The sequence below is a fragment of the Scylla paramamosain genome, chromosome 3, assembly GCF_035594125.1.
Source record: "Scylla paramamosain isolate STU-SP2022 chromosome 3, ASM3559412v1, whole genome shotgun sequence".
Classification (NCBI taxonomy): Eukaryota; Metazoa; Arthropoda; class Malacostraca; order Decapoda; family Portunidae; genus Scylla; species Scylla paramamosain.
The window spans coordinates 6,585,001-6,596,943 of NC_087153.1; the positions used below are offsets into that span (position 1 = coordinate 6,585,001).

At 40.9% G+C, this 11,943-nt stretch overlaps 2 protein-coding genes across 3 annotated transcripts in view; one reads left to right on the plus strand and one right to left on the minus strand.

Annotated features, from left to right (window-relative positions):
* The window catches only part of LOC135089678 (uncharacterized), a 71,005-nt gene that overhangs the window by 52,676 nt on the left and 6,386 nt on the right, over positions 1–11,943 (plus strand). The gene's annotated exons all lie outside the window — the stretch shown is intronic.
* On the minus strand, positions 6,359–8,526 carry LOC135116267 (uncharacterized). Its single transcript, XM_064033634.1, has 2 exons — positions 8,454–8,526; positions 6,359–7,393 (listed from the first exon to the last, which is right to left on the minus strand). The coding sequence occupies exons 1-2, from the start codon at positions 8,463–8,465 to the stop codon at positions 6,620–6,622; spliced, it is 786 nt and encodes a 261-aa protein (XP_063889704.1). The 5' UTR covers positions 8,466–8,526; the 3' UTR covers positions 6,359–6,619.

Genomic DNA, 11,943 nt, shown 5'->3' on the forward strand with positions numbered 1-11,943 from the left:
CCTCCTCCTCCTCCTCCTCCTCCTCCTCCTCCTCCTCCTCCTCCTCACCTGAAACTTCACGTACGTAAGGCCGCACACCCACAATCGGTCTTTAAATACAGGTTCCTCGTCATTTTTTCCGAGGGACAGTCTTTCATGTCTTTGTTGGCCGGGGCACACGCCCGGCGGAGCACGCTAAGGGCTCTCCCGTGACGTTTAGCTGATCATTAAATTATTCCAGCCTCGAGGTTCACGGCCGAGTTGGTTCCTCCTTTTTTTATACGAACGAGGGCTGGTTAGCGAGAGAGAGAGAGAGAGAGAGAGAGAGAGAGAGAGAGAGAGAGAGAGAGAGAGAGAGAGAGAGAGAGAGAGAGAGAGAGAGAGAGAGAGAGAGGACTTTTATTTACATTTTTTTTTATTTAGTCGCATGGAAACTTGCCCGTAATTGTTTCCTTTCCATTTCTTTTCTCTCTACCAAATCATATTCGTGCAGTGCTGGTGTCCGCTGCTCGTAAGGTGAAATTAAGGTGTTATTATTCTGTCTGCTTTCAGTATATTGCGTTATGTTGGTGGTTGCTTCATGTAATGATTTCTTCTGCTCTAGTCGTAGCGGTTGTAATAATTGTAGTAGTAATGGTAGTAGTAATAATGGTGGTAGTAGTAGTAGTAAGTAGTAGTGACAGTTGTTGTAGCAGTAATGACGCTTGTAGTGAAACGTTTGTAGCAGTAATTAGTACTAGTAATAGTAGAAATAGTAATAGTAGTAGCAGTTTTTGTTGTTGTTATATATAGAATTACTTTTAGCAGTGAAAGAAGAAATAGCAGTGGCAGCAATAGCAGTTGTTCTTGGTGTTGTCACTGCTATTATTACTGTTATAGGATTAGTAGTAATAGGAGTAGAAGTAGTAGTAGTAGTAGTAGCAGCAGCAGCAGCAGCAGCAGCAGCAGCAGCAGCAGTAGTAGTAGTGGAGAGGAGGAGGGGAAGGAGGAGGTATTAATTGTAATAACAATATTACTGTGAAGGCATTCAGAGAACGCATACCTCCGTCAGCGGCAAACATTAATATGAAATGTGGCAAACATTCTCCGTGGACTCATATTAAACCTGGCAAATATTTCCTGTATATTTATATGAAAGATGACAAACGGCGTCCTTAGATTTATATGAAATCCGGCAAAGGTTCTCCATAGATTTTCAGCGGGAGTGGGTCGGGGAATATGGCGAGCCTGAAATCACGTCGCAGCCCCGCATACTGGTCCGCATCCACCTCAAAACTCGAATAGTTTCTGTCTTGGCCCAAAGCAAATATTTCCTCTTATTTTCGTTGAAATCCGTTTATAGCTTTTTGCGTATAGCAGCAAGACACTGATAGACACGTGTACTTTGTTGTTGTTTTTGTTATGATAATAATAATAATAATAATAATGATAATAATACTTAATAATAATGATAATAATAATAATAATAATAATAATAATAATAATAATAATGATAATTTATTATTATTATTATTATTATTATTATTATTATTATTATTATTATTATTATTATTATTATTATTGTTATTATTATTAGTGGTAGTAGTAGTAGTAGTAGTAGTAATAGTAGTAGTAGTAGTAGTAGTAGTAGTAGTAGTAGTAGTAGTAGTAGTAGTACTCACACTAATGCTTTTGACTTGTCTAAATAATTGTCATGCTTTGACATTTTAGTGTATTTGTTGAAAATAACTCTCACATGATTGCGTGATTTCTTTGAAGGTTTGAGTGACCTTGGAGGAAGATAGGGTACGGGGTCAAATAATGTAAAGTGGATAATACGGTCTCTCTCTCTCTCTCTCTCTCTCTCTCTCTCTCTCTCTCTCTCTCTCTCTCTCTCTCTCTCTCTCTCTCTCTCTCTCTCTCTCTCTCTCTCTCTCTCTCTCTCTCTCTCTCTCTCTCTCCTTGGTTTCTTTCAGTCAGCCTACCCGTCCATCTCTTGTCAGCTCTGCTCACCACGTGACCAGCTCACGTCCATCGCGTGTCCTGAACAGCAGACAGATACTCGTATGCCAACTTGAATACATTTCCCTTAACCATGAGGCTTTTCTCTATCATCTGTGTTGTTTCTGTATTTAGCCTTTGATTTCCACATTAACTATAAAAACAAAAATGGTTTCCAGCACTTTATAGAACAGAATAAAACATATTTTCAATAAAATAGCAAAGAACTTGGCTGTCTAAAAGTGCATCACAAGTGCGAGTATGAGATACGAATGTTGCACAATGTTGCTAAAGGAAACGCTGTCAATTATTTGTTCTCGATGTCTTCAGTAAGGGCGTGTGCACAGTCAGTACTAGATAACTCGAACAATTGTCTGTTTCAAAATTAAAAACAAATGCTGGAGCACAATCCGTTTTTGTAGAATGTAGATTGTACCAAATTTTGGAGCAGTCTCCCACAGTCCGTAAGGTCTTTCAAGAAACAATTTTGCGTCTCAGCAATGAACAGTTCAAAACTTCCCGCACCCCCTACCTCTCCATCTGTTAAGCCTGGGGTGCAGCATCGTTCCCTCCCCATCCCCCCAAACTACCTTCTTCCACCCCTCCCTTCCCCTTCATTTGTCCAGCCTTGGGTGCAGCATTGGTTCCTCCCTAACCCCCAAAACTACCTTCCAGCACCCCTCCTATCCCTCTATCTGTTAAGCCTTGGGTGCAGCATCGCTTACTCCCCAACCCTCCCAAACTACCTTCCCGCACCCCCCTACCTCTCCATCTGTTAAGCCTGGGGTGCAGCATCGCTCCCCCCACACCCCCAAACTACCTTCCCTTACCCCCTACCCCTCCATCTTTCCAGACTGGGGTACAGCATACTACCTCCCCAACCCCCAAACTACCTTCCCGCACCCCCTACCCCTCCATCTTTCCAGACTGGGGTACAGGATCACTATCTCCCCAATCCCCCAAACTACCTTTCCGCACCCTCCTACCCCTCAGTCTGTTAAGCCTATGGTGCAGCATTAGTCCCTCCCCAACCCCCCAAACAACCATGATTTCCCCTTAGTGAAGCCAAGCTGTGACTCATTTAAGTAATGTGTCTAAATCATCCCTAATGTTCCTCGCTGTTACCGACTCCATTATTTCACCTCATTATTTGACTCATTCCAAAGGATTTTTTTTTTTTTTTAACCGGTGGTACAAAATCTTTGTTAGCCTTTCACATTACATTCCTTAGAGAGATGTAGGCTAAGATGGGACCTGATAGGGGTCTCTGTGTGGTAGAGGGCAGTGACAGTCAACCTGCATGCTTGATAAACCCAATAGTGCATACATTTTTTCAAATGTAAATGGTGGAGAACATGACAGTGTGTATAAAAGTGCTCTGTACGAAAAGATGTTTTAGGAAGTGCCATGTAAGAAATTAATTTATATTGAGACAAAAATAATAATAATAAAAAAAGTAATAATAAAAAAGTAATAATGTATTATATTAGCATATTAGACTCAAACACAACTTGCGCTTCATGTGTTTGAAATATGGCATTTTACTTTATTGTTACTTAGCTATCTATATAACTGATTTAGAATCGAATAGTTATTTTCTTTGTTTAAAATAGAGATCTAATACTTTTATTTACATATTTTCCGTCTAAGTCAAATATTCATGTAATTCTTTTGTAATTAATTCTCCAAGGCGCGAGGGTATATGGATTTCTCATAAACTGTCGGAAGGCTGTGTAGACTTAGAAAAGGTGAAGAACACTGTTTTAGACTGTTTTATGATATTTATTTGTTAGTCAATTTTGTTAAATCTTATACTAGAATTTTTTTTACTTTTCTTTACGATATTCTTTTCGTGTATTTTATTGTTTTCTTTTTGTGCTATCATCTTTGCACATTAAAAGTTCTGGCTTTTTCGAAATCTATGAAATACGCAGAAAATCCACTAATATGGAAATAAGCTTTAAACTCTCTCTCTCTCTCTCTCTCTCTCTCTCTCTCTCTCTCTCTCTCTCCCTCTCTCTCTCCTCTCTCTCTCTCTCTCTCTCTCTCTCTCTCTCTCTCTCTCTCTCTCCTCTCTCTCTCTCTCTCTCTCTCTCTCTCTCTCTCTCTCTCTTTGTTTTTCTATAGTTAGTGTCTAAAGTAACCACAGAAAACAAAAACCATGAGAGAGAACAGACATGCAGGGGTATCACAAAGAAAATGTGAGTGCCGCTTCAAGAACCATCACTTGACGGCCTCAGCACGATCAGCATTTTTGTTTCTGTAATAATAACTTGATTTCATTATGCAACATTTGTTACCTTTACGTGGCTGCACATCACTGCCTAGTATCGCCAATTTAACCAGCGGTCTGAGGACGAGGCTGGCTGATGCTGACATATTTGTCTCATCATTCCAGTTGAGTGCTACCGAGAGGCGAAAGAGTGGTGTTAGAAAAGGCATGAATATAACAACGAGACCTTGCCGAAGGATCTGAGTTGGTAAGTCAGGGTAATGTATAAATCATAAGCAAATTGGGGCAGTGCAGCATTTGACGATTCAGCAAAGATGGTCTCTCCATTTATTTACTCTATAAATCCTTTCCAAAGTCTTTTTTGGGTGACGTGGAATTCTGTTGACATTATTTCATATATGGTCATTCTATTTTTTTGTTTATTAATTTATTTATAATTTCGACTTTTTACCATAAACGTCATATACATTTAAAAAAAATGTAACTAATATTTAATAATTACTTAACACAAGACGTCAGGCAGATATCAAGGATAAAGGAAGTGATGGACATATAAGAAATGAGAGAGAGAGAGAGAGAGAGAGAGAGAGAGAGAGAGAGAGAGAGAGAGATGAGAGAGAGAGAGAGAGAGAGAGAGAGAGAGAGAGAGAGAGAGTTACATAGAAAAACAGGCCACAGCAGACCTTGCGGCCCTCACGAGATGACCTGACCCAGAACTACTAAGGTGATAGTAGAAGAAAAGGACAGGAAACCAGAAGGCTCTCTCCCCACCCTCCACTCCCTCCGGCATAAGACGTACAGGAAAAAACAGGTTGGAAAGAAATACCTTACGGGGTTAGAGAAGAGAAAAGAAAGAGAGAGAGAGAGAGAGAGAGAGAGAGAGAGAGAGAGAGAGAGAGAGAGAGAGAGAGAGAGAGAGAGAGAGAGAGAGAGAGAGAGAGATTTTTAATCCTTAAAATGGATCAGTATCATCTGTTGATTTTTAGATGGGCTACCTACCATATGGTAAACTGTTAGGGGCATCATGAAGTATAGTTTCCGTCATCATCATCATCATCATCATCATCATCATCATCATCATTTGGGAGCACGTACACGTCGGCCTCGTTCCCGACGGCTCTTCCTCCAGTGAAATGGGGCTTGAGCAAGGAATATATAGAATCTTTAGGGTTGGGCGTGGAGGCTCGTTGGAATGAAAGTGATTGGAGTCCACGTGCACCAGCAGGCTTCGAGCGGCTGTTCCACTGAGCTCCTTACGAACTTAATATTTCTTTCTTTATTTTTGTTAGTAAAAAACAATTATTTAAGTTACACACAGTAATTGGAAACTGTAGAAGAGTATAATCTTTGCAGTAATTAGTTCGTCTTTGCCTTGACTATCTTACATTTTGTACAAAAGATAAATAAATGGTAGCGTTCATTCCAGGGCTGTTTCTATCACAGGCTCAAGGTGTCGCTTATACATGTTTATTGATTTCCACACTATTCCTGAATAGTTAATACTTTGCTTCTATTATTGTTTTCACACTGATAAATAAGAACAAAAAAAGCTCAGGTCAAGGCTAATTGATACAGTGTATGAAAATATTTTGAATATAAATAAATAAATAAATAAATATATATATATATATATATATATATATATATATATATATATATATATATATATATATATATATATATATATATATATATATATATATATATATATATATATATATATATATATATATATATATATGGGAGGGAGAGGAAGTAGCGACACTGATGCGTGCACCAGTCAGCTGCCCGCCCCGGGGACGTGACGCGCCACACCCACATGGGCAACACTGTAATAACAGACATTATTTGTTTCCACCACTTTTCTGGAGGGTTAATTGAATTATGAATATTCATATAAATGCCAGGAAATGATGATGATGATGGTGATGATGATGATGAAGATGAAGATGATGATAATGATGATAATGGAAAGCTTTATTTATTTGTTTTATTTTATTTGTTTATTTTATGTATTTATTATTTTATAGAAATCTGATTCTGCTTAGTGAGTGTAAATTTGCTAATGTTACTCGTGCATCGCATCGTTATAATAGCGTAGCCACTCGTTCATTCACACAAACTCCACTGAAAGTTATGAAGTGAAGGGTTTATTTCGAATTCATATTCGCTCTGATGCAGATGTTTATTTGAAAGCCAACGTCCAAGATGCAGCACTAGTGAGGAGAAGGGAAGTAAGCCAAGTATTAAGGAATGCATAGTTGTGAAGCTGATAGAAAAATGCAGCCGAGCTTAATTGTGGTGGTTCTCGTGTCGGCGGCGGGAGAGCAGGGGCTGTACTGGGCGGGGCAGAATCGAAGCAGGAGCGGATGCCCCCTTTATCCAAGTCAGCTATGTTCACATCCATGGTTTCTGTTGTAAGAGCTCTCATTTTTCGTCCTGTATCCCGTGGTGGAGTATGATTGCCTTAGTCATCAGTGTTACATGGCCACAGAGCAGGCACGGCCGCTGCTTGGGTTGTTGCATTACCCGATGACTCCAGAATGGCCCCAGTATGGGTATACGCATGGGTACACAACGCAGGACGAGGACAGGACGGGGGGTTGGGGTGGGGGCAGGACGGCGGGTGGGGATGTTGGCAGGATGGCGGGTGGGGGGTGGGGGCAGGATGGCGGGTGGGGGTGGGGGCAGGATGGCGGGTGGAGGTGGGGGCAGGATGGCGGGTGGGGGTGGGGGCAGGATGGCCGGTGGGGGTGGGGGCAAGATGGCGGGTGGGGGTGGGGGCAGGATGGCGGGTGGAAATGGGGGCAGGATGGGGGGTGGTGGTGGAGGTGGGAACAGGATTGGTGGTGGTGGCGGCGGGGGTGGTGGTGGGGGTGGCGGCGGCGGCGGCGGTGGTGGTGGTGGCGGCGGTGGCGGTGGCGGCGGCGGCGGCGGCGGCGGCGGCGGCGGCGGCGGCGGCGGCGGCGGCGGCGGCGGCGATGGTGGCGGTGGTGGTGGCGGTGGGGGCGGTGGTCCTTGTTGCCTCACGAAGTAACAGTAGGTTTGCGGCTGAGGGACCACCACATACGGGCACAAATGGCCGTAAATTCCTGGGTATCCTTGGTATCCTGGGTATCCTGGGTACACGTAGGGTGTTGAGGCCACTTGTGGAATAACATAGCTATTGACTTGTGCTAGGATAGCCGCCACCAATAGTGCCTGAAAAGAAGAGCAATCAATTTATCCGTCTCTGAAGAGCAAAGTGTGGTGTATATAATTTTAATTTTCTGAAATTTGTAGATCAGAAACTTATATCCCTCCTGAAAATAGAGAGCAATTTTTGAGCTACTCATACCATAGAGACTGATATATGCTGGTATTTGGCAGATATTGGCAAAACAAGAATACTTATATAAAATTAACAAGTTAGTGAAGGATATTCTTGGGCGATACAATATTACAAACTAAGTAAAAGTTATGGAGGCTCTGGCCGCATGGTCAGCGATGGGACTTAGTTAAACCCAATCCTAGGACAGTTCCCGCTGGAAGTTGCTCGTTTTTCGGATTATTGCCAAGTGGCCGAAGAATACCCATGGACATGCTTCTTCTGAGCCCTATTTTCGACGGCGATTGGAAATTCTGGAGTACGGCACAAGTGTCTGCAAAGATGTCACTTAAAAAAATTCTGACTGCGCCACCACAGGAGCAGCCATCAGAGCCTCTAAAAGCAGAAGGGGACCATTTAAATCTGGAAATAGGAGAGTTGCAGTATAAATGCATACCGACGATGTAAGCCAGGAACATGAGGAAAAGATTAAGTGTAGACTTCAAAATGAACAGGAAGCTGCAAAAAAAAAAAAAAAAAAAAAAAAAAAAAATAATAATAATAATAATAATAGTAATTTTATATCTGAAAATGACTCAAAGCAAATAAGAAATGCACGGTCAAAGAATTATTGATTTGGACGAGGTGGTATGGACGAACATTAGGCAGAGGGCGCGGCGGTTAGAGAAAACTTTCTTCTAAAGTTTTCCATTTTGCAGGTGAGGCACGAGAGTATCAGTCATCAGTGTTAAACTGACATGCCCCTCCTCGGTAACGTGATCGATGCGGAAAGGAAGAGAGCGACTAAAAAAAAAAAAAATAAATAAATAAATAAATAAATGAATAAATAAAAAAAAATAAAATAAAGTAAAATAAAGACAAGAAAGAAGAGAGGGGCGGGGAGCTATGGATCGGGGACCAGGCGGGAATCCTGTGAAATTGATCAAAACTCACCCGAAGGAACATGGCGGCCCAAAGACTAGGACAGCCGATCTCCTCTCTCAGTACCAGTCCGTGATGCACTAACAACTCCACAATCTACCATGCTGCTTTTATCCTCTTTGTGTTTGTTATTCTTTATGATAGTACGAGTTTCCTTGAATCGTCTTGATATCGTTTGAATATTTGTGGATTTAGGTGTCAGAGACTCACCAGCAGGCAAAGAGAATTTACGAGAGGAGACATGGTGAGCGCAGCAAGAAACAAAGAGCACGAAGTCTAGCAAGGAGGTCAATCGCTTTCACAACGTTTGGTCAGAGCTTGTAACCTGAGCCTCAAGGTTACGCAGAGCACCAGTGTGTGACTGCAAATTGGGGCAAAGCTGACAGTTGTGTGCCATTGTTTTATGGTACGTATTGTGATCCACCACCTAATGAAACTGTGCCGCTTTTGTAGTTTTCTTGATTTTTTCGTATTTTTTTTTCGCTTTTTTCTTATTTATATTTTTTTGTTTATATTTCTTTTCTTTCTTTTCTTTCTTTTCTTTTCTCTTTTTCTTTCTCTTCCTTTTCCTTCCTTCCTTCCTTCTTTTCTTTCTTTCTTTCTTCCTTCCTTCCTTCCTTCCTTCCTTCCTTCCTTCCTTCCTTCCTTCCTTCCTTCCTCCTTCCCTTCTTCCTTCCTCTTTCCCTTCTTCCTTCCTCCTTCCTCCTTCCCTTCTTCCTTCCTTCCTTCCTTCCTTCCTTCCTTCCTTCCTTCCTTCCTTCCTTCCTCCCTCCCTTCATTCCTTCTTTCCTTCCTTCCTTTCCTTCTTTCCTTCTTTATTTCTCTCTTCCTTTCTTCCTTCCTTCCTTCCTTCCTTCCTTCCTTCCTTCCTTCCTTCCTTCCTTCCTTCCTTCCATCCTTCCTTCCTCCTTCCTTCCTTTCCTCCTCTCTTTCTTTCTTTCTTTCTTTTTTTCCCTTTTTCTTTCCATCTTCCTGTTTTTTTTCTTTCTTTTTTCCATCACTGGTCTAATGGCGGACCAAGTTGTCGTCGCGAGGTGTTAGCGTCACAGCGGTCTGTGTGTGTGTGTGTGTGTGTTATTACGTCAGTTAATTTCATAAACACTGAGGCGCGACAGGATGGAAAGTGATCACAGTAACTTACAACGTATGGGTCGCTGTAGCTAACAATAGAAATGCATGCAAGGAAAGAGAGAGAGAGAGAGAGAGAGAGAGAGAGAGAGAGAGAGAGAGAGAGAGAGAGAGAGAGAGAGAGAGAGAGAGAGAGAGAGAGAGAGAGAGAGAGAGAGAAGTACGCTTGAATGATGGACGTAAAAAAACAATTTTCACACCCAAGTAGCAAAGTTATAATTCGTGCAGCACTCTTAACGAAAAAAAGAAAAAGAAATAAAAATAAACAACGCACTGATTCTAAATAATAGCTCGAGTTGTCACAAAAAAAAAATTCAAGTGCACTTTTTTTTAATGTATCAAATATTTCTGTATAGCCATTCATCTGTGTATCTATCTGTCTGTCTGTCTGTCTGTTTTTGTCTGTCTGTCTGTCTGTCTATCTATCTATCTATCTATCTATCTATCTATCTATCTATCTGTCTATCTATCTATCTGTCTATCTATCTATCTCTCCCTCTATCTATCTATCTATCTATCTATCTATCTATCTATCTATCTATCTATCCATCTATCTATCTCCCTAACTGTCTGTCTGTCTTTCTGTCTACTTGTCTGACTGTCTGTTAGAGGATGGCGACGAGAGAAGTGTCCATTATTGTCGTCCATGTATTCTCGCTTTGCTTATTGAAGTTTCTCATTTTTCTTCTCTCCCATTTTCTTCCCCTTCTCCAGCACTCTGGCCTCGCATTTCACCGGAGATTGGACTCTTGTTCCCACAGCTTTGATCTTACTCATATAATTATATCCTCTTTGTCGTATAATTTTCTATAATTCTTTCTGTCCTTAATTCTCTCAAACACTCTTCATTTCTTTCCTTCATATCTACTTGACATAGTGATTCTATTATGCACACGCGCTTTGGTTTCAACAGTCTCATTTTCTTTTCATTGTTTGTCCTTGGACTTATTGCAATTTCTCAGATACGTGTTCTCTGTTCTTTCGTATCTGTGATTGTTGATTCAAGAATTCCACCATCTTTGTACGGTTCTTGCTTTAACCATAAACCTTGGAAAATCAACTTAAGTTCTAAACTAGCCTTGTCTCACCTTCCATGCTTCCTTACTTGAACAAGATCTCCCCAAGGTCTCCTTTTCTTCCTTTCAGCCCAAATTTACATTCCTTCGGTGGATCGAGCTAACAAAAGTCAACCACTCGGCTTACGGAAGGCCACTCAGATTTCATCGATGAGAAGAATGAGGCCACAGAAAGCTGGGAAAAATTGGCGAAAGTTAGTATGGGTATGAGGAGGCGACATCTGGGAGCGTTGTTCCTGACCTCCATTCAGTACAGCCGCGGATAAACAGACTCCTTTGTTAAGTCTTCGTTCACTTCTGATAACAAACATTGTCATCAGGCATAACGTAGGTGATGAGCGCAGAATGTAGGGGTATGTTTCAGCTTTATTTGTACTGCTGGAGAAAGGCCTTTGTGATACTGTTGCAGGAGCAAGGATGTCGTGATACAGTATATGTATGCCAATCAAGTAGAATTCCTGTCGTGTCTGGAAGTCATAACACCAAACATGCACTTAATGTTACGGTAAAAAATGTGAATATTACATTGCTACATCGGTATGCTCACTACTTATCGACCAAACATCCATAAGATATTTTATCGGAGAGACTGAGGGCAATTTTAGCCGTAACTCTTTCACTGCAATTAAGCGCATCGCTCCTTACAACACAATGAGAGATTTTGATTTTGTTCTATACGCTCTAAACATACTGGCTTGAAATCTGAAAATCTATTCTTCTAAACCTTCTTTCCCTTTTCTTGTTGCTCTTAAAGTTTCATATAGTGCATTTAATGGTGTGCTCATTGTATATCGCCATGAAAGGATTAATATAGTTTATCGAATGTATATGCTACCTGCAATAAAAAGAAAAGTATCGATGCAGGTAATTTTATATCTTATTTCATGTAGTCTCGTTGGTTGCAGGAAACAGAGCTGTGACTCCCTTTGTTGTGTAGTTTCATTAAAATTATGAAACGTATTATGTTTTAATAAGTATCTGAAGTCAAATTACCGAAAATCTGAAGCTTTCATAACCTGGTCAAGATGCTGAAACATACTGTATTTAGTCATTGAGCCCATTGAGTTATAGATAATAGCAGATACGTAAGTAAATACGAAGGTAGCTAGATAATTAGAAAGTGTAAAATTAACCATAACACCTCATTCCTTTCTCCCCTCCCTGTCTCCAAATGAAATATAAATAAATTAATAAATACGAAGATAGACGAGAGATAGATCAGATAGATAACAGAGCTTTAACTACCGAGTCCTAAATTTCTTGGAGTCACTGGCGCTTTGAATTTTCACCCGAGCTGA